The following is a 27524-nucleotide window of genomic DNA, read 5'->3' as shown; positions in this document are numbered from 1 at the left end:
TGCAGAACACCAGAGCTTCACGCAGAACGTTGAAGGTGTTGAAGCCATCTCCAGGGTGTATCCGTTGGCTGGCACTACACGTGCACCTGCATCCACTGAAGCCACTGACAGCACAACTGCTCAGCGACCCAAGAAGCGCGCTCGTGCCCTCAATGACCGAGAGCTTCTTGTGGCCCTTCACCAAAAGCAAGATAGGCATCACGACTGGTTGAAGAGACAGATGAAAAGCCTCTTGGTGGATGTCAATCGCATCAGAAATCTTGCCACCAAGAATGCATTCGTTGCTCATGAAACTTGTCGCCGCACCTGGAAAGGCCTCACAATGCTGTGCCCTGAAGCTGATCTTCATGAGGATGGCTTCAGATAGAGATTCAAGTTTGACTCCACACCCCCCCAGAAGAGCTGTGCTCCGCGGAACTCCGTCCCTTGAAGACTCAGAGTTCTCTTCATCTGCTGGCACGGTGACCGCAAGAATCATCGAAGAAGAAGACGACGTTACATCACCACCACCTCCTTCAGCGCGCGTCGACTCTGCACCAAGCTCTTCAGCACCGCCAAACAACTCCAACGACCCTGCTGCGCATGGGAACGTGTAAAAAAAACTCTATGTCTTCAAACCTTTTTGGTCATCATTGACAAAAGGGGGAGAAGCATATGATGTTGATAGTCTTCAAGTGGGTCAATATGGGCGGGTGCCTTATTTTGCTATATTCTGCTTCGTGCTTACAACTCCCGTTTTGCTACATTTGCTTCTTTGAGTTGTAACACTTAGACTCGATGGTCGTCTGCTACCTGTTTGTCACTCTGTTTTGTGAAGATAAATTCCGCATGTGCGATGATAAATTCCGCACTTAGATCATTCTGCAGACGTCCATTTTTCATTATGCATGTCATTATCTTCATATACCTTTTCATGCATAGCGGATTGTCATCATAAGTTGAAGTGGATCTCCACAAGTACAACCTGCCATGTGCATTTGCATTCAAGAAGCAAATTACTTATATGCACATCTTCAGGGGGAGCCCTTGCAGCTTATGAAGACAATTCCTTTAAAATTTCACAAATTATATTCCCCGTTGAAAACATCAACTAGTTTGTCATCAATCACCAAAAAAGGGGAGATTGTAAGTGCATCTAGTGCCACCCCTAGTTGGTTTTGGAGTATTGACGACAAACCTAGTTGAGGGACTAATGTGTTTGTGAGAATTGCAGGATAACACAGGTAGAAGTCCCTCATTGATTCGGTTTTACTACCAGAGATGACCCCTAAAAATGTACGAAGACATTGAAGACAATGGTGGTATATGAAGATATTCACATTGAAGACTATGGCAAGAGAAGACACCACGTGAAGCCTATGGAACTCGAAGACTTAGATCCTTCGTAGTTTTATTTCATTTGTGTTGAGTCATAGGAACCACCGTACTGTTAAGTGGGGTCCAAGAGAACCAGTCAGAATGACTGAAGTGATGCCTAATTCAAATCCTATGTCTTCGAGCGAAGACTATGAGAGCAAATCTTGTCCAGAGTCGGACAAGTCAGCTTTACTTGTAGCCCAAGTAAAGTTGCTGTGTGAGTTCGAAATCTGACCGTTGGAACACGTGTCAGTTCCTTAATGACCCAGGGTTATTTCGGACAAATCAGGTCGGGTTGCCCAGTGGCTATAAATAGTCCACCCCCTTCAACCATAAACGGTTGGCTGCTCAGATTTCAGTGCATGGCTTTTGTCGTTTGAGAGCAACCCACCTCGAAGCCTTTGAGAGAAAATTCCTAGCAAGGAGAAAAGCCCTAACCACCCAGAGCCAGAGTAAATTGGGCATCACTTAAGTCTTCTTGTCTGAGTGATCTGAAGACTTATTACACTTGAGGACTGTGCATCCTCCAGACGGTTAGGCGTCGCGTTCTGAGCATCCAAGAGAAATTGTGGATCGCCGGTGAACGAAGTGTGTGAAGGTTCGGGAGTCTACCTTGAAGACTTACCAGAGTGATTGGGCGAGGTCTGTGTGACCTTAGCTCAAGGAGAATACGGTGAGGACTGGGTGTCCTGAGCTGCGTGTTCAGGACTGGGTGTCCGGGACTGTGTGTCCTTTGGTTTAAATACCTAGCCGCTCCAACTAGACGTACAGTTGTCACAGCAACTGGAACTGGTCCAACAATTCATTGTCTTCAACGTATCACTGGTTTCATCTTCACTTCCTTTTAACTTACTGTTATTCATTATGAAACCATTGCATGCTTGCTCTATCTCTTGTCTTCACAATGTAACTGTATGATTTGATTGGCTTCATAACTTCTTCCTACCTGATCCTTATTACACTGCAGCTACTTGTCATTGTGCTTTCACTCTATTGAATACTTGACCATGGCTTGCCTAGTGTAATCTAACTTCCGCTGCTTAAGTGATAGGCATATCTGTACTGTTTGTCTTCATAACCTTCACGTTTTGAAGACTTTCATAAAAATCGCCTATTCACCCCCCGCTAGTCGATATAACGCACTTTCACTTACCATGGTGATTGGGTGAGGTCTGTGTGACCTTAGCTCAAGGGGAATACGGTGAGGACTGGGTGTCCTGAGCTGCATGTTCAGGACTGGGTGTCCGGGACTGTGTGTCCTTTGGTTTAAATACCTAGCCGCCCTAACCAGACGTACAATTTTCACAGCAACTTGAACTGGTCCAACAAATCATTGTCTTCAACGAGTCACTGGTTTCATCTTCACTTCCCTTTACTTACTGTTACTCCTTGTGAAGCCATTGCATGCTTGCTCTATCTTTTGTCTTCACAACGTAACTGTATCATTTGATTGGCTTCATAACTTCTTCCTACCTGATCCTTATTACACTGCAGCTACTTGTCATTGTGCTTTCACTCTATTGAATATTTGACCATGGCTTGCCTAGTGTAATCTAACTTCCGCTGCATAGTGATAGGCATATCTCTACTGTTTGTCTTCATAACCTTCATGTTTTGAAGACTTTCAGAAAAACCGCCTATTCACCCCCCTCTAGTCGATATAACGCACTTTCAATTGGTATCAGAGCAAGGTGCTCCCTTGTTCTGTGTGATTCGGTTTAACCACCTGGAGTTTTAGCTATGTCGACTGCAGGGATAATCAAAGTCTCCGCTGCGTGCCCCGTCTTCGATGGAATTGAATATCCCTACTGGAAGAATAAGATGCGCATGCATCTTGAAGCCATTGACGTCGACCTATGGTATGTCGTCGAGAACGGCGTTCCCAAGGCTGGAGAAGGTGTCACTGCTGCTGATGTCAAGAAGTTCACTCAACTGGACTCTACTGCCAAGAATATCATCTGTGGTCATCTGACCAAAGGACAGTATGGCCGTGTGAGTGCCTTGAAGACATCCAAGCTGGTCTGGGACTGGCTCTCCAAGGTCAATGAAGGCATCTCAACCCAGAAGAGATCAGAGAATCAGTGTTCTTCGCAACCTCTTCAACCGCTTCAAGCGAAATGACAATGAGAATGTCCAGCACACATTTGACCGGCTCACTGACATTACAAATGAGCTTCAAGCCCTCGGCGCCACTGAGATCACCAAACATGAAATCGTCAAGATGCTGCTGAGATCACTTGATAGTTCGTTTGACATCCTAGCCCTGATGATTCAAGAACGTCCAGACTTCAAGACACTTGATCCGTCTGACATACTTGAGAGGCTCAACACACATGAGTTTCAGCTTTCTGAGAAAAGAGATATCTACGGTCCAAACTATGGGCGAACTCGTGCCTTGAAGGCAAAAGCTGTGTCCTCATCTGAAGAAGAATCTGACAACAGTTCTGATGATCCTGAAGACATTGGAAGGGAACTTGCAATGCTAGTGAAGAAGTTCCAGAAATTCACCAAGAAGAAAGGCTTCAGAAAGTCTTCACGATCAAGCTCAAGGAATGATGAAGCTTCTGCTCATGACTACAAGAAGAAAACATGTCACAAGTGCAAGAAAACTGGGCACTTCATCTCTGAGTGTCCACAGTGGGACAATGAGAGCAGAAAGAAGAAGAAGAGCAAGGAATATGACTCTGACGACAAGAAAAAGAAGAAATACTCAAAGTCTTCTTCCAAGTCTTCCTCAAAGTCTTCATCACACAAGAAGAGCTCAACTGGCAAGGCTCGTGCGTTTGTTGGCAAGGAAATGGATTCAGAGGAGGAGTCCGCTTCTGAGGAGGCAGAGGTGGAGTCTGAGGAGGAATCTGATTCTGGCATTGCGAGTCTGGCTACAGCATACGTCGCCAAGTCCATCTTCAACACTGAAGACAATGACTTCATCACCAACACCGATGCAAATGACAAGGACGACTCCACTCCTACCTACTGCTTCATGGCACGCGGTGCCAAGGTAAACACACGCACTACTCACTATCAAACATCCAGTGACGATGATTCTGATTGTGATTCAAAACCCAGCTACAAAACACTTGCTAAAATTGCAACTGAACAACAGAAAGCCATGGAACATATTCAAAAACGGTTAGACAGAAGCGATGATCTGTTGGGTGCTGAAATGACTCGATCTGAGTCCTTAATTGAAGACATAAAAAATCTTCACGTTAAGTATCAGGAACTTGAAGATCGTCATGATACTCTCTCAACAACTCATGGAAGGCTCTCCTATGATTATCTTCAGAGGAAGCAAGATCTTGAGAAATTGAGAGCGGCTCATGAAGATCTTCAAAAGGAAAACGAGTCACTTCGTGCCGAACAGATCAGTTCCGCTCAGGAAGGATTTGAACCACCATGCCTTAAATGCATTGAGCGTGATAATGCTACTTCTGTTGCTGAATGTTCCACTGCTACTGCTGTTGCGATATCTTCAACTGTCAAAGTGGTAACTAACCCCTCTGCTGAGGATACCACTGCTATTGCTGATGAGAATGCTAGGTTGAAGACATTGCTTGAAACAGGGATGTACAAAAGTCTCTAAGGACATCAGACATTATGTGATCTCCTCAAGAAGCAGATTCTGAACCGAAACCCTAGGAAAGAAGGTGTTGGGTTCGTGAGGAAAATAAATGCAGATGGCTCTTACTGGAAACCTGAGCAGTACCCCAAAACCACATGGGTTGCTGAAAAGGAATCCTCAGCAGATCCATCCAATCTGTCTGGCTTCACCTGTGCTAACCCAATTATCATTGATGAATCCTTTGATGCAAACTATAAGCTGTTTAAAAATCAGAATGGTGAAGTGTTTGCCAGGTACATTGGTACTAACTGCAGGAATGGACCTCCTATGAAGAAGATCTGGGTTCCAAAAACGTGTCTGGAGAATCTTCCTGTGAATGTACTCATGACACCTCACATGAAGAAGACAAACCTCAGACCAAAGGCTTCATATGGTCCAAAGGCTTCATACAGACATAGGGCTCACCCGAGTCGCACTAACGCAAATGTTTTGTAGGGAAATCATACTCAGGCATATGAATATGAGAACGGTTCATCAAACCGCCATGTTCATATGAACAAGAACTATTCTGCCTATTCTTATGAGTACTATTGTCCGCCTGCTAGACTGTTTGCTAGGGCTTCAAAGCCAAAATTCTCAGATGCTGCACTTAGACTTATTGCTTCTAAGCCACCCTTGAAGATGTGGGTGGTTAAGAAAGCTTAACTCTCTTTTGCAGGGAAAGGTCTCCAGCAGAAAACCAAAATCTTCTAACGCTATTGCTGGGGACCTTAACAGTCTTGCAGGGCGCAAGATCAAATGCCCGAATGGCATCACTATGTATTTCGTTCCTGAATCGCATGCTACACTCCCTATTAGTCCTAACCTGGATCTAAGTTTTCATAACCCACTGGTTCGTCAAATGTTTTTGCTTCACAATTCTCTTCGTGAAGCCTATTCCCCTAACTGCACTGTAGGGTACGACACCAGCGTCTTCAGAATGGATTATTGACAGTGGGTGTACAAATCACATGACTGGCAAAAGAAGCCTTCTCATGGACTCAACCTTACGTCCATCCGACAAGAGCCACATCACATTTGCTGACACTGGTAAAAGTAAGGTATTGGGTCTAGGTAGAGTTGCAATCTCAAAGGATCAACACATGGATAAAGTCATGCTTGTTGAATCCCTTGGCTTCAACTTAATGTCCGTCTCAATGCTTTGCGATTTGAACATGATCGTAATATTTGGAAAATATTGTTGCCTGGTACTAATGGAATCTGACAAGTCTCTAGTGTTTGAAGGGTATCGGAAAGATGATTTGTATGTGGTAGATTTCTCAGCAGGGCCACAGCTTGCAGTATATCTTCTGGCAAAGGCTTCAGAATGCTAGCTTTGGCATCGGAGGCCTGGGCATGCTGGCATGAGGAACCTCCACACCCTTGCAAAGAAGAAGCATGTCATAGGCATCGAGGGCGTCAAGTTCAAGAAAGATCACTTATGCGGTGCCTGTGAAGCAGGGAAGATGACGAGGGCAAAACATCCCTCGAAGACAATCATGACCACCACTCGACCCTTCGAACTGCTTCACATGGATCTTTTTGGTCCCACTCACTACTCAACTTTTTCCACTACTGCCTGCCTCTATGGCTTTGTCATTGTTGATGATTACTCCAGATATACTTTCGTGCACATAATCCTTTACAAGACTGAAGTGCAGGATGTCTTCAGACGCTTCGCCAATCAAGCTATGAACAATTATGGCGCCAAGATAAAGCACATCAGAAGTGACAATGGCACTGAATTCAAGAACACTGGCCTTGATACATATCTTGATACTTTGGGCATCACACATGAATTCTCAGCTCCGTACACGCCAAAGCAGAATGGCGTCGTTGAACGCAAGAACAGAACACTCATTGAGATGGCCAGATCGATGCTAGATGAATACAAGACTCCAAGAAAATTCTGGCCTGAAGCCATTAACACTGCATGCCATACAATCAATCGCGTTTATCTTCACAAGCTTCTGAACAAGACATCTTATGAACTCCTAACTGGCAAGAAGCCAAATGTCAATTACTTCAGAGTATTTGGCGCAAGATGCTGGATCAAGGACCCACACCACACCTCAAAATTTGCACCAAAAGCACATGAGGGTTTTATGCTTGGATATGGAAAGGATTCGCACTCCTACAGAGTCTTCAATCTCTTTCACTACAAAGTGGTTGAAATAGTGGATGTGCGGTTCGATGAGACCAATGGTTCACAAAGAGAGCAACTGCCAAATGTTCTAGATGAAGTTCCAGCTAGTGAATCAATCAAGCTTATGGGAACTGGAGAGATTATACCTTCTGAAGCTCATCCTGAAGAAGAACTTATCATCTCAGCACCTGATCCACATGAAGACAATGCTCAGCCTGAAGACATTGAAGGAAATATGCCCTAGAGGCAATAATGAAGTTATTATTTATTTCCTTATAATCATGATAAATGTTTATTATTCATGCTAGAATTGTATTAACCGGAAACATAATACATGTGTGAATACATAGACAAACAAAGTGTCACTAGTATGCCTCTACTTGACTAGCTCGTTAATCAAAGATGGTTATGTTTCCTGACCATGAACAATGAGTTGTTATTTGATTAACGAGGTCACATCATTAGTTGAATGATCTGATTGACATGACCCATTCCATTAGCTTAGCACCCGATCGTTTAGTATGTTGCTATTGCTTTCTTCATGACTTATACATGTTCCTATGACTATGAGATTATGCAACTCCCGTTTGCCGGAGGAACACTTTGGGTGCTACCAAACGTCACAACGTAACTGGGTGATTATAAAGGAGCATTACAGGTGTCTCCAAAGGTGGATGTTCGGTTGGCATATTTCGAGATTAGGATTTGTCACTCCGATTGTCGGAGAGGTATCTCTGGGCCCTCTCGGTAATACACATCACATAAGCTTGCAAGCATTACAACTAATATGTTAGTTGTTAGATGATGTATTAGGAACGAGTAAAGAGACTTGCCGGTAACGAGATTGAACTAGGTATTGGATACCGACGATCGAATCTCGGGCAAGTAACATACCGATGACAAAGGGAACAACGTATGTTGTTATGCGGTCTGACCGATAAAGATCTTCGTAGAATATGTAGGAGCCAATATGGGCATCTAGGTCCCGCTATTGGTTATTGACCGGAGACATGTCTCGGTCATGTCTACATTGTTCTTGAACCCGTAGGGTCCGCACGCTTAAGGTTACGATGACAGTTATATTATGAGTTTATGCATTTTGATGTACCGAAGGTTGTTCAGAGTCCCAGATGTGATCACGGACATGACGAGGAGTCTCGAAATGGTCGAGACGTAAAGATTGATATATTGGAAGCCTATGTTTGGATATCGGAAGTGTTCCGGGTGAAATCGGGATTTTACCGGGTTACCGGGAGGTTACCGAAACCCCCCGGGAGCCATATGGGCCTTATTGGGCCTTAGTGGAAAGGTGAAAGGGCTGCCCATAAGGGTTGCGCGCCTCCCCTCCTCCCCTAGTCCTATTAGGACTAGGAGAGGTGGCCGGCCACCCCTCTCCCTCTTTCCCCCTTGGGAATCCTAGTTGGAATAGGATTGGGGGGGGTGGAGTCCTACTCCCGGTAGGAGTAGGACTCGTCCTGCGCCCTCCTCCTGGCCGGCGCACCTCTCCCCCTTGGCTCCTTTATATACGGAGGCAGGGGGCACCTCTAGATACACAAGTTGATCCACGTGATCTATTCCTTAGCCGTGTGCGGTGCCCCCTGCCACCATATTCCTCGATAATACTGTAGAGGAGTTTAGGCGAAGCCCTGCTGCTGTAGTTCATCAAGATCGTCACCACGCCGTCGTGCTGACGGAACTCTTCCCCGGCACTTTGCTGGATCGGAGTCCGGGGATCGTCATCGAGCTGAACGTGTGCTCGAACTCGGAGGTGCCATAGTTTCGGTGCTTGATCGGTTGGATCGTGAAGATGTACGACTACTTCATCTACGTCGTGTCAGCGCTTCCGCAGTCGGTCTGCGTTGGGTACGTAGACAACACTCTCCCCTCTCGTTGCTATGCATCACATGATCTTGCGTGTGCGTAGGAATTTTTTTGAAATTACTACGTTCCCCAACAGTGGTATCAGAGCCTAGGTTATTTATGTTGATGTTATATGCACGAGTAGAACACAAGTGAGTTGTGGGCGATATAAGTCATACTGCCTACCAGCATGTTATACTTTGGTTCGGCGGCATTGTTGGACGAGACGACCCGGACCAACCTTACGCGTACGCTTACGCGAGACCGGTTCCCCCGACGTGCTTTGCACACAGGTGGCTTGCGGGCGACTGTCTCTCCAACTTTAGTTGAACCAAGTATGGCTACGCCCGGTCCTTGCGAAGGTTAAAACGGAGTCTATTTGACAAACTATCGTTGTGTTTTTGATGCGTAGGTGAGATTGGTTCTTACTTAAGCCCGTAGCAGCCACGTAAAACTTGCAACAACAAAGTAGAGGACGTCTAACTTGTTTTTGCAAGGCATGTTGTGATGTGATATGGTCAAGGCATGATGCTGAATTTTATTGTATGAGATGATCATGTTTTGTAACCGAGTTATCGGCAACTGGCAGGAGCCATATGGTTGTCGCTTTATTGTATGCAATGCAATCGCGATGTAATGCTTTACTTTATTACTAAACGGTAGTGATAGTCGTGGAAGCATAAGATTGGCGAGACGACAACGATGCTACGATGGAGATCAAGGTGTCGCGCCAGTGACGATGGTGATCATGACGGTGCTTCGGAGATGGAGATCACAAGCACAAGATGATGATGGCCATATCATATCACTTAAATTGATTGCATGTGATGTTTATCTTTTTATGCATCTTATCTTGCTTTGATTGACGGTAGCATTATAGGATGATCTCTCACTAAATTATCAAGAAGTGTTCTCCCTGAGTATGCACCGTTGCCAAAGTTCGTCGTTCCCAGACACCACGTGATGATCGGGTGTGATAAGCTCTACGTCCATCTACAACGGGTGCAAGCCAGTTTTGCACAAGCAGAATACTCAGGTTAAACTTGACGAGCCTAGCATATGCAGATATGGCCTCGGAACACTGAGACCGAAAGGTCGAGCGTGAATCATATAGTAGATATGATCAACATAAACGATGTTCACCATTGAAAACTACTCCATCTCACGTGATGATCGGTTATGGTTTAGTTGATTTGGATCACGTAATCACTTAGAAGATTAGAGGGATGTCTATCTAAGTGGGAGTTCTTTAGTAATATGATTAATTGAACTTAAAATTTATCATGAACTTAGTCCCTGATAGTATCTTGCTTGTTTATGTTGTTGTAGATAGATGGCTCGTGTCTGTTGTTCGTTGAATTTTAATGCGTTCCTTGAGAAAGCAAAGTTGAAATATGATGGTAGCAATTACACGGACTGGGTCCGTAACTTGAGGATTATGCTCATTGCTGCTCAGAAGAATTACGTCCTGGAGGCACCACTGAGTGCCAGACCTGCTGCTGATGCAACTGCAGACGTTAAGAACGCCTGGCAGAGCAAAGCTGATGACTACTCGATAGTTCAGTGTACCATGCTTTACGGCATAGACCGGGACTTCAACGACGTTTTGAACGTCATGGAGCATATGAGATGTTCCAGGAGTTGAAGTTAATATTTCAAGCAAATGCCCGGATTGAGAGATATGAAGTCTCCAATAAGTTCTACAGCTGCAAGATGGAGGAGAATAGTTCTGTCAGTGAGCATATACTCAGAATGTCTGGGTACCATAATCACTTGACTCAGCTGGGAGTTAATCTTCTGGTTGATAGTGTCATTGATAGAGTTCTTCAATCACTGCCACCAAGCTACAAAAGCTTCGTGATGAACTATAATATGCAAGGGATGAATAAGACAATTCCCGAGCTCTTCGCAATGCTAAAAGCTGCGGAGGTAGAAATCAAGAAGGAGCATCAAGTGTTGATGGTCAATAAGACCACCAGTTTCAAGAAAAAGGGTAAAGGGAAGAAGAAGGGGAACTTCAAGAAGAACAGCAAGCAAGTTGCTGCTCAGGAGAAGAAACCCAAGTCTGGACCTAAGCCTGAGACTGAGTGCTTCTACTGCAAGCAGACTGGTCACTGGAAGCGGAACTGCCCCAAGTATTTGGCGGATAAGAAGGATGGCAAGGTGAACAAAGGTATATGTGATATACATGTTATTGAGGTGTACCTTACTAGATCTCGCAGTAGCACCTGGGTATTTGATACTGGTTCTGTTGCTAATATTTGCAACTCGAAACAGGGACTAAGGATTAAGCGAACACTGGCAAAGGACGAGGTGAGATGCGCGTGGGAAATAGTTCCAAAGTCGATGTGATCGCAGTCAGCACGCTACCTCTACATATACCTTCGGGATTAGTATTAGACATAAATAATTGTTATTTGGTGCAGCGTTAAGCATGAACATTATATCTGGATCTTGTTTGATGCGAGACGGTTATTCATTCTAATCATAGAATAATGGTTGTTCTATTTATATGAGTAATATCTTTTATGGTCATGCACCCTTGAAGAGTGGTCTATTTTTGATGAATCTCGATAGTAGTGATACACATATTAATAGTGTTGAAGCCAAAAGATGCAGAGTTGATAATGATAGTGCAACTTATTTATGGCACTGCCGTTTAGGTCATATTAGTGTAAAGCGCATGAAGAAACTCCATACTGATGGACTTTTGGAACCACTTGATTATGAATCACTTGGTACTTGTGAACCGTGCCTCATGGGCAAGATGACTAAAACGCCGTTCTCCGGAACTATGGAGCAAGCATCAGATTTGTTGGAAATCATACATACTAATGTAATGTGGTCCGATGAATATTGAGGCTCGTGGCGGATATCGTTATTTTCTCACTTCACAGATGATTTAAGCAGATATGGATATATCTACTTAATGAAACATAAGTCTGAAACATTTGAAAAGTTCAAAGAATTTCAGAGTGAAGTTGAAAATCATCGTAACAAGAAAATAAAGTTTCTACGATCTGATCGTGGAGGAGAATATTTGAGTTACGAGTTTGGTGTACATTTGAAAAATTGTGGAATAGTTTCGCAACTCACGCCACCCGGAACACCACAGCGTAATGGTGTGTCCGAACGTCGTAATCGTACTTTACTAGATATGGTGCGATCTATGATGTCTCTTACTGATTTACCGCTATCATTTTGGGGTTATGCTTTAGAGACGGCCACATTCACGTTAAATAGGGCACCATCAAAATCCGTTGAGACAACGCCTTATGAACTGTGGTTTGGCAAGAAACCAAAGTTGTCGTTTCTTAAAGTTTGGGGCTGCGATGCTTATGTGAAAAAGCTTCAACCTGATAAGCTTGAACCCAAATCGGAGAAATGTGTCTTCATAGGATACCCAAAGGAGACTGTTGGGTACACCTTCTATCACAGATCCGAAGGCAAGACATTCGTTGCTAAGAATGGATCCTTTCTAGAGAAGGAGTTTCTCTCGAAAGAAGTGAGTGGGAGGAAAGTAGAACTTGACGAGGTAATTGTACCTGCTCCCTTACTAGAAAGTAGTTCATCACAGAAAACTGTTTCAGTGACACCTACACCAGTTAGTGAGGAAGCCAATGATAATGATCATGAAACTTCAGATCAAGATACTACTGAACCTCGTAGATCAACCAGAGTAAGATCCGCACCAGAGTGGTACGGTAATCCTGTTCTGGAAGTCATGATACTAGATCATGATGAACCTATGAACTATGAAGAAGCGATGGTGAGCCCAGATTCCGCAAAATGGCTTGAAGCCATGAAATCTGAGATGGGATCCATGTATGAGAACAAAGTATGGACTTTGGTTGACTTGCCCGATGATCGGCAAGCAATTGAGAATAAATGGATTTTTAAGAAGAAGACTGACGCTGATGGTAATGTTACTGTCTACAAAGCTCGACTTATTGCAAAAGGTTTTCGACAAGTTCAAGGAATTGACTACGATGAGACTTTCTCACCCGTAGCGATGCTTAAGTCCGTCCGAATCATGTTAGCGATTGCCGCATTTTATGATTATGAAATTTGGCAGATGGATGTCAAAACTGCATTCCTGAATGGATTTCTGGAAGAAGAGTTGTATATGATGCAACCGGAAGGTTTTGTCGATCCAAAGGGAGCTAACAAAGTGTGCAAGCTCCAGCGATCCATTTATGGACTGGTGCAAGCCTCTCGGAGTTGGAATAAATGCTTTGATAGTGTGATCAAAGCATTTTTTTTTTTTTTTTTTTTTTTTTTTTTTTTTTTTTTTTTTTTTTTTTTTTTTTTTTTTTTTTTTTTTTTTTTTTTTTTTTTTTTTTTTTTTTTTTTTTTTTTTTTTTTTTTTTTTTTTTTTTTTTTTTTTTTTTTTTTTTTTTTGTTTTTTTTTTTTTTTTTTTTTTTTTTTTTTTTTTTTTTTTTTTTTTTTTTTTTTTTTTTTTTTTTTTTTTTTTTTTTTTTTTTTTTTTTTTTTTTTTTTTTTTTTTTTTTTTTTTTTTTTTTTTTTTTTTTTTTTTTTTTTTTTTTTTTTTTTTTTTTTTTTTTTTTTTTTTTTTTTTTTTTTTTTTTTTTTTTTTTTTTTTTTTTTTTTTTTTTTTTTTTTTTTTTTTTTTTTTTTTTTTTTTTTTTTTTTTTTTTTTTTTTTTTTTTTTTTTTTTTTTTTTTTTTTTTTTTTTTTTTTTTTTTTTTTTTTTTTTTTTTGGGTTTTTTTTTTTTTTTTTTTTTTTTTTTTTTTTTTTTTTTTTTTTTTTTTTTTTTTTTTTTTTTTTTTTTTTTTTTTTTTTTTTTTTTTTTTTTTTTTTTTTTTTTTTTTTTTTTTTTTTTTTTTTTTTTTTGATAGTGTGATCAAAAGCATTTGGTTTTATACAGACTTTCGGAGAAGCCTGTATTTACAAGAAAGTGAGTGGAGCTCTGTAGCATTTCTGATATTATATGTGGATGACATATTTCTGATTGGAAATGATATAAAATTTCCCGATAGCATAAAGGGATACTTGAATAAAAGTTTTTCAATGAAAGACCTCGGTGAAGCTGCTTACATATTAGGCATTAAGATCTATAGAGATAGATCAAGACGCTTAATTGGACTTTCACAAAGCACATACCTTGACAAAATTTTGAAGAAGTTCAAAATGGATCAAGCAAAGAAAGGGTTCTTGCCTGTGTTACAAGGTGTGAAGTTGAGTAAGACTCAAAGCCCGACCACTGCAGAAGATAGAGAGAATATGAAAGATGTTCCCTATGCATCAGCCATAGGATCTATCATGTATGCAATGCTGTGTACCAGACCTGATGTGTGCCTTGCTATAAGTTTAGCAGGGAGGTACCAAAGTAATCCAGGAGTGGATCACTGGACAGCGGTCAAGAACATCCTGAAATACCTGAAAAGGACTAAGGATATGTTTCTCGTATATAGAGGTGACAAAGAGCTCACCGTAAAAGGTTATGTTGATGCAAGCTTTGACACTGATCCGGACAATTCTAAATCGCAAACCAGATACATGTTTACATTAAACGGTGGAGCTGTCAGTTAGTGCAGTTCTAAACAAAGCGTCGTAGCGGGATCTACATGTGAAGCGGAGTACATAGCTGCTTCGGAAGCAGCGAACGAAGGAGTCTGGATGAAGGAATTCATATCCGATCTAGGTGTCATACCTAATGCATCGGGTCCAATGAAAATCTTTTGTGACAATACTGGTGCAATTGCCTTGGCAAAGGAATCCAGATTTCACAAAAGGACCAAACACATCAAGAGACACTTCGACTCCATCCGGGATCTAGTCCAGGTGGGAGACATAGAGATTTGCAAGATACATACGGATCTGAATGTTGCAGACCCGTTGACTAAGCCTCTTCCACGAACAAAACATGATCAGCACCAAGGCTCCATGGGTGTTAGAATCATTACAGTGTAATCTAGATTATTGACTCTAGTGCAAGTGGGAGACTGAAGGAAATATGCCCTAGAGGCAATAATAAAGTTATTATTTATTTCCTTATAATCATGATAAATGTTTATTATTCATGCTAGAATTGTATTAACCGGAAACATAATACATGTGTGAATACATAGACAAACAAAGTGTCACTAGTATGCCTCTACTTGACTAGCTCGTTAATCAAAGATGGTTATGTTTCCTAACCATGAACAATGAGTTGTTATTTGATTAACGAGGTCACATCATTAGCTGAATGATCTGATTGACATGACCCATTCCATTAGCTTAGCACCCGATCTTTTAGTATGTTGCTATTGCTTTCTTCATGACTTATACATGTTCCTATGACTATGGGATTATGCAACTCCCGTTTGCCGAAGGAACACTTTGGGTGCTACCAAACGTCACAACGTAACTGGGTGATTATAAAGGAGCATTACAGGTGTCTCCAAAGGTAGATGTTGGGTTGGCGTATTTCGAGATTAGGATTTGTCACTCCGATTGTCGGAGAGGTATCTCTGGGCCCTCTCGGTAATACACATCACATAAGCCTTGCAAGCATTACAACTAATATGTTAGTTGTGAGATGATGTATTACAGAACGAGTAAAGAGACTTGCCGGTAACGAGATTGAACTAGGTATTGGATACCGACGATCGAATCTCGGGCAAGTAACATACCGATGACAAAGGGAACAACGTATGTTGTTATGCGGTCTGACCGATAAAGATCTTCGTAGAATATGTAGGAGCCAATATGGGCATCCAGGTCCCGCTATTGGTTATTGACCGGAGACGTGTCTCGGTCATGTCTACATTGTTCTCGAACCCGTAGGATCCGCACGCTTAAGGTTACGATGACAGTTATATTATGAGTTTATGCATTTTGATGTACCGAAGGTTGTTCGGAGTCCCGGATGTGATCACGGACATGACGAGGAGTCTCGAAATGGTCGAGACATAAATATTGATATATTGGAAGCCTATGTTTGGATATCGGAAGTGTTCCGGGTGAAATCGGGATTTTACCGGGTTACTGGGAGGTTACCGGAACCCCCCGGGAATCATATGGGACTTAGTGGGCCTTAGTGGAAAGGTGAAAGGGCTGCCCACAAGGGCTGCGCGCCTCCCCCCTCCCCTAGTCCTATTTGGACTAGGAGAGGTGGCCGGCCACCCCTCTCCCTCTTTCCCCCTTGGGAATCCTATTTGGAATAGGATTGGGGGGGTCCTACTCCCGGTAGGAGTAGGACTCCTCCTGCGCCTCCATAGGGCGGGCCGCACCCCTCCCCCTTGGCTCCTTTATATACGGAGGCAGGGGCACCTCTAGACACACAAGTTGATCATTGAGATCGTTCCTTAGCCGTATGCGGTGCCCCTTGCCACCATATTCCACCTCGATCATATCGTTGTAGTGCTTAGGCGAAGCCCTGCGTCGGTAGAACATCAAGATCGTCACCACGCCGTCGTGCTGACGGAACTCCTCCCCGAAGCTTTGCTGGATCGGAGCCCGGGGATCGTCATCGAGCTGTACGTGTGCTAAGAACTCGGAGGTGCCGGAGTAACGGTGCTTGGATCGGTCGGATCGGGAAGAAGACGTACGACTACTTCCTCTACGTTGTGTCAACGCTTCCGTTGCGATCTACAAGGGTATGTAGATCAGACTCTCCCCCTCGTTGCTATGCATCACCATGATCTTGCGTGTGCGTAGGAAAATTTTGAAATTACTACGTTCCCCAACAAGTAGTGCGTGTGTTTACCTTGGCACCGCGTGCCATGAAGCAGTAGGTAGGAGTGGAGTCGTCCTTGTCATTTGCATCGGTGTTGGTGATGAATTCATTGTCTTCAGTGTTGAAGATGGACTTGGCGACGTATGCTGTAGCCAGACTCGCAATGCCAGAATCAGATTCCTCCTCAGACTCCACCTCTGCCTCCTCAGAAGCGGACTCCTCCTCTGAATCCATTTCCTTGCCAACAAATGCACGAGCCTTGCCAGTTGAGCTCTTCTTGTATGATGAAGACTTTGAGGAAGACTTGGAAGAAGACTTTGAGTATTTCTTCTTTTTCTTGTCGTCAGAGTCATATTCCTTGCTCTTCTTCTTCTTTCTGTTCTCATTGTCCCACTGTGGACACTCAGAGATGAAGTGTCCAGTTTTCTTGCACTTGTGACATGTTTTCTTCTTGTAGTCATGAGCAGAAGCTTCATCATTCCTTGAGCTTGATCGTGAAGACTTTCTGAAGCCTTTCTTCTTGGTGAATTTCTGGAACTTCTTCACTAGCATTGCAAGTTCCCTTCCAATGTCTTCAGGATCATCAGAACTGCTGTCAGATTCTTCTTCAGATGAGGACACAGCTTTTGCCTTCAAGGCACGAGTTCACCCATAGTTTGGACCGTAGATATCTCTTTTCTCAGAAAGCTGAAACTCATGTGTGTTGAGCCTCTCAAGTATGTCAGACGGATCGAGTGTCTTGAAGTCTGGACGTTCTTGAATCGTCAGGGCTAGGATGTCAAACGAACTATCAAGTGATCTCAGCAGCGTCTTGACGATTTCATGTTTGGTGATCTCAGTGGCGCCGAGGGCTTGAAGCTCATTTGTGATGTCAGTGAGCCGGTCAAATGTGTGCTGGACATTCTCATTGTCATTTCGCTTGAAGCGGTTGAAGAGGTTGCGAAGAACACTGATTCTCTGATCTCTCTGAGTTGAGATGCCTTCATTGACCTTGGACAGCCAGTCCCAGACCAGCTTGGATGTCTTCGAGGCACTCACACGGCCATACTGTCCTTTGGTCAGATGACCACAGATGATATTCTTGGCAGTAGAGTCCAGTTGAGTGAACTTCTTGACATCAGCAGCAGTGACACCTTCTCCAGCCTTGGGAACGCCGTTCTCGACGACATACTATAGGTCGACGTCAATGGCTTCAAGATGCATGCGCATCTTATTCTTCCAGTAGGGATATTCAATTCCATCGAAGACGGGGCACGCAGCGGAGACTTTGATTATCCCTGCAGTCGACATAGCTAAAACTCCAGGTGGTTAAACCAAATCACACAGAACAAGGGAGCACCTTGCTCTGATACCAATTGAAAGTGCGTTATATCGACTAGAGGGGGGTGAATAGGCGATTTTTATGAAAGTCTTCAAAACGTGAAGGTTATGAAGACAAACAGTAGAGATATGCCTATCACTATGCAGCGGAAGTTAGATTACACTAGGCAAGCCATGGTCAAATATTCAATATAGTGAAAGCACAATGACAAGTAGCTGCAGTGTAATAAGGATCAGGTAGGAAGAAGTTATGAAGCCAATCAAATCATACAGTTACGTTGTGAAGACAAAAGATAGAGCAAGTATGCAATGGCTTCACAAGGAGTAACAGTAAGTAAAGGGAAGTGAAGATGAAACCAGTGACTCGTTGAAGACAATGATTTGTTGGACCAGTTCCAGTTGCTGTGACAACTGTACGTCTGGTTAGGGCGGCTAGGTATTTAAACCAAAGGACACACAGTCCCGGACACCTAGTCCTGAACACGCAGCTCAGGACATCCGGTCCTCACCGTATTCCCCTTGAGCTAAGGTCACACAGACCTCGCCCAATCACTATGGTAAGTGAAAGTGCGTTATATCGACTAGAGGGGGGGTGAATAGGCGATTTTTATGAAAGTCTTCAAAACGTGAAGGTTATGAAGACAAACAGTACAGATATGCCTATCACTTAAGCAGCGGAAGTTAGATTACACTAGGCAAGCCATGGTCAAGTATTCAATAGAGTGAAAGCACAATGACATGTAGCTGCAGTGTAATAAGGATCAGGTAGGAAGAAGTTATGAAGCCAATCAAATCATACAGTTACGTTGTGAAGACGAGAGATAGAGCAAGCATGCAATGGCTTCACAATGAATAACAGTAAGTTAAAAGGAAGTGAAGATGAAACCAGTGATACATTGAAGACAATGAATTGTTGGACCAGTTCCAGTTGCTGTGACAACTGTACGTCTGGTTGGAGCGGCTAGGTATTTAAACCAAAGGACACACAGTCCCGGACACCCAGTCCTGAACACGCAGCTCAGGACACCCAGTCCTCACCGTATTCTCCTTGAGCTAAGGTCACACAGACCTCGCCCAATCACTCCGGTAAGTCTTCAAGGTAGACTCCCAAACCTTCACAGACTTCGTTCACCGACGATCCACAATTTCTCTTGGATGCTCAGAACGCGACGCCTAATCGTCTGGAGGATGCACAGTCCTCAAGTGTAATAAGTCTTCAGATCACTCAGACAAGAAGACTTAAGTGATGCCCAATTTACTCTGGCTCTGGGTGGTTAGGGCTTTTCTCCTCGCTAGGAATTTTCTCTCAAAGGCTTCGCGGTGGGTTGCTCTCAAACGACAAAAGCCGTGCACTGAAATCTGAGCAGCCAACCGTTTATGGTTGAAGGGGATGGCCTATTTATAGCCACTGGGCAACCCGACCTGATTTGTCTGAAATGACCCTGGGTCATTAAGGAACTGACACGTGTTCCAACGGTCAGATTTCGAACTCACACGGCAACTTTACTTGGGCTACAAGTAAAGCTGACTTGTCCGACTCTGGACAAGATTTGCTCTCATAGTCTTCGCTCGAAGACATAGGATTTGAATTAGGCATCACTTCAGTCATTCTGACTGGTTCTCTTAGACCCCACGTAACAGTACGGTGGTTCCTATGACTCAACACAAATGAAATAAAACTACGAAGGATCTAAGCCTTCGAGTTTCATAGGCTTCACATGGTGTCTTCTCTTGTCATGGTCTTCAATGTGAATATCTTCATATACCACCATTGTCTTCAATGTCTTCATACATTTTTAGGGGTCATCTCTGGTAGTAAAACCGAATCAATGAGGGACTTCTACCTGTGTTATCCTGTAATTCTCACAAACACATTAGTCCCTCAACTAGGTTTGTTGTCAATACTCCAAAACCAACTAGGGGTGGCACTAGATGCACTTACAGTAAGTCTTCAAGGTAGACTCCCAAACCTTCACACACTTCATTCACCGGCAATCCACAATGTCTCTTGGATGCTCAGAACGCGACGCCTAACCGTCTGGAGGATGCACAGTCCTCAAGTGTAATAAGTCTTCAGATCACTCAGACAAGAAGACTTAAGTGATGCCCGATTCTCTCTGGCTCTGGGTGGTTAGGGCTTTTCTCCTTGCTAGGAAATTTTCTCTCAAAGGCTTCGAGGTGGGTTGCTCTCAAACGACAAAAGCCGTGCACTGAAATCTGAGCAGCCAACCGTTTATGGTTGTAGGGGGTGGACTATTTATAGCCACTGGGCAACCCGACCTGATTTGTCCGAAATGATCCTGGGTCACTAAGAAACTGACACGTGTTCCAACGGTCAGATTTCGAACTCACACGGCAACTTTACTTGGGCTACAAGAAAAGCTGACTTGTCCGACTCTGGACAAGATTTTGCTCTCATAGTCTTCGCTCGAAGACATAGGATTTGAATTAGGCATCACTTCAGTCATTCTGACTGGTTCTTTTGGACCCCACTTAACAGTACGGTGGTTCCTATGACTTATCACAAATGAAATAAAAACTGCGAAAGATTAAGTCTTCGAGTTCCATAGGCTTCACGTGGTGTCTTCTCATGTCATAGCTTTCAATGTGAATATCTTCATATACCACCATTGACTTCAATGTCTTCGTACATTTTTAGGGGTCATCTCTGGTAGTAAAACCGAATCAATGAGGGACTTCTACCTGTGTTATCCTGCAATTCTCACAAACACATTAGTCCCTCAACTAGGTTTGTCGTCAATACTCCAAAACCAACTAGGGGTGGCACTAGATGCACTTACACTAACCATCATACCTAATGCAGCGATGCCAAGTGATTGGAATATGCGGTTGTTCCTCATCATATTTTTAGCCCTAATCTTCTCATATTCAGTAGTTGGCGCTTTTTTACATGAACAAAAAATATAATTGTAAGACTTAATGGTTGAAATGCATAGGAGAAGCAAGACAACACAAACAACTGAGCTGCGAGTTTCTTAGCAATCCTAGAATACAAATACAAATCAGGAGCGAACTATTTTATTTTTTATAGAGTACATATCAGGAGCGAACTATTAGCAATCCTAGAAGACGTAAATTTCGATTAATAGGTTACAAACATTAGCTAGGCACGAAACTATACAAAGCACAATTCACGTCCATAGAAAACCAAACAGCACACTAAACAAACAAGTCGTATACCTGCAAGTTTCTTGCTCCTTGTCATCTTTGTCATAGTAGATCTCATGGGAACTGGAACTGTGCTAGTCAGCTTGGTTGTTGCCTGGTTTACTTGCCTTGCTTGCTGGACGAGTTAATGGCCTAGGGAGCAGCATAGCAGTTACAAGTTATTAAAAATATAAAGTGGGCTGATGCTTTGAAAGGTAGATAAACAACACACACAAGCTGACTAGCACAGTTCAATCAGGTTTAGTAGTTACAACCAGATGCAATCAGGTAACCAAACCATTATATACATATGACAAGAAACTCTGACTTCTGAATTCTAGTACTCTGGATTCTGAATTCTCAAGTTGATGAAGCTGTAGTAAGTGGTGCCAGATGGTGCCCTGCCCTCGTCATTTCCCAGCACCAGCCAGCCAGACTAGTAGATCTAGAGAAAATGAGCGGTGTACAGCTGAGATTATTCATGGCCACCTCTCATGCAGAGTATGGCATGCGACTCTCAACCTCAGAAAGAGAAGAAATATAAAGTGTATCCTGACACACTTCACTACTTGTCATCAACATCAGTCACACTGTCACACACAAGCCAACTCATAAGATTTGGGAATCGAGCACTTCGGGAATGACTTGGCCAACAACGCGAGTATTGCATTAAATGCAACATTGGAGATCCGATAGAAAGACTTGATGTGGAGTAACTTCACGACAAATGAAAATCTTGAAGTTTCAGACCCTTCGTAAAGTGAGCACTTTGCCTCTTCTATCACTTTTGCAAACTTTGACTGTTGTCTACCCGTGTCCTCCGATCCATACAGATCCTGTATCATGTCAGGAATTCTATCATCTTCATATAGATCCTCCTCCTCCAAACGAACATCCTTTTCAGCAACATCTACCACGATATCAGTAGCTCCATCCACATGATGTGCATCTGCATCAGCTTCAACATTTAATGGTTCTCCATGATGAATCCACCTATCATATGTGCTAGACATCCCATAAATAAGAATATGATCCTCCACTTTCCCTTGAGGTTCTTGTTTACCATTGAGACATTTGCGGCACGGGCAAAGAATTTGAGCATCCTCGGCATAGGTTTCACGAACGAAATTCATGAACTCTTTCACTCCATTGATGTATTCTTCGGAAAATTTCCTAGCTTTTATCCAACTTCTGTCCATCTGCCAATGAACAAAAAAGGCTACAATTTAGGAATTGAATTACACAGACCCAAAGTAGCTAACACAAAGGTTTTGGAATACCACAGTATTTTAAAAACTTTGCTGCCAGAAGGTTTGCGCCGCGCAGAACTTGCGGCTTTTCTGCCTTTCATTCAAGAATTTACTTCCAGTACAGCAAAGGAAACGGGCTCATGGCCCCTAACTACACACCACCACCGATTGTGGTGCTCGTGCAATCCCACGAGCGATCAGAGGGGGCGCCAAACTCGCTCTTGGCGCTAACTAACTCGAGCTATGCAGACTTGGGTTTATTCAGAAAACAACCTCAAACTACTGACGAAATTGACGAAACTGAAGAAATAAACACTAGCTACTGCAGACTTGGGTTTATTCAGCAGATATGACCATGATAGAAAGAGTAGATTTTTCACATAACAATTGATAATGTAATATCATGCATGTGTGTAAGATGGAAAATTTTCTCAAATTTTGAACCATTAATAATGTAATATCGATGCAAAGTTGAGATGGCAGGTAAACATATAGTAGAGTTACAATAGGCCACAGTAGAGTTGAGATGATTTAAGTACGCCACAATACGCCACAGTATTTTAATATCATGCACGGGAGTACTTTTCCCCACACAAATGATCAGAGAATGAAAAGAGCTACAATACTCAGGAGTGAGAACAGCAGCTTCAGAGCACTTACCTGTAGCTTCAAAACAGAAGCTTTGTTCGGCTGCAGCACTTAGAAACGGAGATAACGCCGCCCTACGCAGCCCGCTCTGGAGATGACGCCGTCCGCCGCCGTCTGTACTCCGCAGATGACGCCCTCTGCCGCCGGGCGCTGCCCGCCACCCGATGATGGACGGCCACGGCGCCGCACTCTCCCCGCTTGGTGCAGATGATGGTCGGCCGCGGCGCCGCCCACTGCCTGGCCGGCGTAGGTGATGGTCGGCCGCGGCGCCGCCCGCTGCCTGGCCGGCGTAGGTGATGGTCGGCCGCGGCGCCACCCGCTGTCAGCCGCGCCGCCGCCGAACACGATTGGGGATTCTTTTTCTAGGTTTCGTTTCTAAGTCACGGACTTGGCCCTGTTTTTTTTCTCTTTTGTTCAGAAAAAGGGACACGTCCAGTTTTGGCCCAAACAAGGCCCACTCATCACGTATATGTCCGGTTAAAAGATTCTCAATCGCAATGTAAACAAATTGCACAATGAGGTCTAACTGGTAGGTGGCTGTTTGGATGAGCGATTGATCTTTGGTTCGAGTCTGGTGCAGTCCCTTTTTTTATCAACTTTACTTAATTAAATTACTGAGTTGTAATCTAGTCACCCTCATCTCCTATGATTATTGACAACTAGGAACGCCACGGAGACAAAATTGCTGAGTTGTCATCTACTCACCCTCATCAAGTTTTTATGATGATATATTTTGGTCATTATGGACTGAAATAAGGTAGTATGCACCATTCACATCTTTATGACCTTTCTATGAAATCAAATAACGACCTTTTGGCTCTGAATTGTCATGAGATTATAGGGTTTGAGCCCGTCTACACCCTTCATGACTAATTTGTGAATTTTGGTCATAGATGTATGACTAATTAAACCGCGGTCACTATTTTTTGTCATAGATGAGCATTTTTCTTGTAGTGCGATTCAGCCGGCGCAGATCTGGCCTTCTTCTTCTTCGGTGACGGCGTGGGGGGCTGGGGTTGGTTGGGTGGAGGACGAGGACGATGAATTTATTCCTCTCGCCGGGCAGGTCGAGGACGGAGAAGGTCAGGAGCGGCGAGCGGCGACGAATAGATCGGAGGAGGATTCTGAACTGGATCGAGTAGACATAGATCTGGTCCTCAGGTGATCGGTTCAAGAAAAGATAATTTCCCCCTGGATCATTATGCCCTTATCGCAATTAACATATTAAATTTAATCAATTAAAATTCCCCGCAAGATCTGACGGCTAATAAAAATTAGACGTGATCAGACATGTAAGTACTGCTAAGTACTCCGAGTACTAATCCAATCACCGTAAAACAGCTCATAAAAATAATAACGGGTTTGTCCATCTGCCAAAGCCGGCCCAATTACACTGGAGGGATCTCGTAGCACCTGAACTTGCGAGGGGATTATAAGTTAAATAAAACAGAAACATGCGTGAAGGAGGGATCTCATGTCACCAAGGGAGAAGCAAGCAGGAGGTCAAAATCACCAAGTTTAGAGACACTCACATGGAAGAAAAATTGCTAGATGAACCTCAGGGGACACATGTTCGAAAATTCTCCTCACTAACCTCTTTTGCGTTCACCAAAAATAAAAAACTGTCGTGCATTACTGTTCCGGTACTTCTTCTCATATGGGCTGAGTCTGGAAAACACAGTACACACGAACATCAACAGTGGATGAAATCGTCTGAAAGAAAGTAGACAGAACATAAAACAGAAATTCAGGAATTCAACACTAGATTAGAGGAAATTTCAATATAATGTCAAACACCAGTAGTTTGACAGCAGCAACAGTAGTTTTAAAATACAAAGTTCAGGCATTGCTTACAAACAACATTAATTCAACAATGATCAAATAACAGTACAAGCATCTATTTTTAAGCTATTTCTTGTAAAAATACAGTAGAATAACAGTGCAAATGACAGTCAGCTTTACAGTGTAATTGCAGTAGATTTACAGTGTAATTTATAGTAGAATTACACTGTAAATTCTACTGTTCCAGTGACATTTTACAGTAGATTTACAGTGTAAGTAAAGTAGTGTTGCAGTTGAATTACAGTGTAATTACAAGTAATTGTACTGTAAATGTCAGTGGAACTACAGTCTAAATACAATTGTATTTTACGATAGAACTTCAGTGCAAAATACAGAGTTTTACAGTGTAAATATAGTATAATCAAAGTGTATTTTACAGTAGAACTTCAATGTAAAATTCAGATTTTTACGGTATGATTGCAGTAGATTTACAGTAGAATTACACCATAAATACTACAGTTGAGTTCCAGTGACATTTTTACGGTGTAAATACCGTAGTATTTCAGTTGAATTACATTAACTTACAGTTTAATTTCACAAGTAATTCTACTGTAAATGTCACTAGGAATTTCAACTGACATGCACCTCCATCTTCCTAACAACATAAACACCCACTAATTGAAGAACACATCACTGTTAAACTTGACAGGAAGCAACTACTCGGATCACGACAACGCAGATGAGCTACTACTGGAAACATGTCTTCTTCAGTTAGTATCATCCGCATGCAAAGGAAACAAACATGAGTATTATAAGAGAAAGTTAGAACAAGAGATTAAATTTACACACATCTTTAAATCAAATCTACAACTGATGTGAAGTCTAAAACCTTGACAGAAAATAAACCAAAACCCATAACGCATTGGTTTCACTGGAGCTGGTTCTTGGACCAAAAACACCTCGCCTACAATATTGAAATTACATTAGCTAAAATTACAAATTACACTAGAATATTCAGTTTACAGTGTGATCTTGTGAAATTCAGTTTCCATTGTTTCAGTGAAATAATTACAGTAGCTAAAAACACCAATTAAATTGAAATTGCACTGAATTCTACTGTAATTACCATGTCAATTACACTGTAACAACACTAAAAAATTCAGTGCAATTACAGTGAATTACACTGAAATTATACTGTAAAATCCAGTGTAAACTATCATGTAAATTACGCTGTAATAACACTATAAAATTCAGTGTAATTACAGTAAAAAAGCACAGTAAATTCAGTGTAACTACTATCCAAAAGAACACTGAAATTCAGTGTAACTACAGATGCATTTTCTGTAATTACACTGCTTAGTAAATTACAATGAAGATTTCACTTACATACTAAACTGTAATTACACTAAAAAAACTAGTGCACTGACTAATGACACTGACCAAGTAGAAAAACCTGTGCATCAAAAGGTCAAACATTAACAACCACTGAAATTTCAGTATTTTTATTGCCAGCGCACTAAAAAATAAGATAAAGTTCTAAAATGGTGCTAAAAATGGATGAAATAATACCCAACAAAGACCAACCCCAACAAAGAAGACAAACCCCAAAGAAAAGGTTCTACAATGCTTGCAGGCCAACCATAGACAAACCCCTAACAAAAGGTTAACATAGACAAACCAGAATAAAAACCACTAAGAGCTACAGTGTGGAAAAGAAACTTCAGTTACAATGAAAATACACTATAATTTCATTGTAATGTACACTCAGAATCTGTCTTTAATTACACTGAATATTGAACTGTAATTACCACGAAAATTACACTGTAACAACACTAGGATTACTCTGCAATGTGCACCGTAATTACACTAAAAGAGAGAACTGAAAAAGAAAAGAAAAGGTAGACAAAAAAAACTACCGGCAACATATGATACGAATCATCTTCCGCAGAGTCATTGGGCACAAAAAATATTGATCTAAAGAATCTGAGGTTTCAAACAGATTACATAAACATGATACACAAAGGTTAACAACACTTACTGGATGAGCTAGAAAACAAAAGGAAAAGCAAAATTAGGCATAAAAAGAAATAAGAGAAACAACTGAATATTATGGAACTTAACCTGCTTGACTATGGAAATTGCACAGATGAAAAATTATGGAACTCATTGGGGTAATACAATTTTAAAAGATACTGCAAATTTCTGAACTTGCCACAAGGAGAATGACAGAAATAAACATGGTACTAAGCTAATGGTCAAAAAGACTTGACCATCATTTCTACGAGGATGGAACTGCAGAAAACATAACTGTACCCTGTGGAAACTGTAGGATGGATGTATATATCTATTGTATTGATCTGACCCGTGTATGGGGTATATATAGAGGTACAATGGAGTGAGAGAGACTTGGAGTAGAGGGCAAGTTAAACCTATCTTATCTCTATCTCCTATCTCTATCTTAAACGTAAATATACTTCTAACATCCCCCCTCAGTCGTAGCGGGAGTGAAGCGGACGATTACGACTGAATTTGAAGTCTTGCTCTTTTGTCGTCTTCTCCGCTGCGCCATCATCAACTGCGTCTCTGATGGTCGGCAGTTAGGGCGGTGACTGTGTCCCCTTCTGGTGCCTTCCTGCCTTCTCCTCTATTCCCTCCCGCAGTCACTGCGGGAGTGTCGTGGACGCAAGTGACGAGGCGCACGCTG

General features: G+C 42.4%; 1 protein-coding gene across 1 annotated transcript in view; it reads right to left on the bottom strand.

The window, feature by feature from the left end:
• The window catches only part of LOC125507311, a 50097-nt gene extending 26662 nt beyond the window's left edge, over positions 1–23435 (bottom strand). Inside the window, exons 1-3 of the mRNA XM_048671930.1 lie at positions 23051–23435; positions 21174–22339; positions 20779–20874 (exon numbers count right to left, since the gene is read on the bottom strand). Of these exons, the coding sequence (XP_048527887.1) occupies positions 20779–20874; positions 21174–21219 (142 nt within the window). The 5' untranslated portion in view covers positions 21220–22339; positions 23051–23435. The remainder of the gene's footprint in view (positions 1–20778; positions 20875–21173; positions 22340–23050) is intronic.
• Between the last annotated feature and the right edge of the window lie 4089 nt (positions 23436–27524).

The sequence above is a fragment of the Triticum urartu genome, chromosome 5, assembly GCF_003073215.2.
Source record: "Triticum urartu cultivar G1812 chromosome 5, Tu2.1, whole genome shotgun sequence".
NCBI lineage: Eukaryota > Viridiplantae > Streptophyta > Magnoliopsida > Poales > Poaceae > Triticum > Triticum urartu.
The sequence above is the reverse complement of the archived record's forward strand: the minus strand, read 5'-3'. Positions and strand labels throughout refer to the sequence as shown.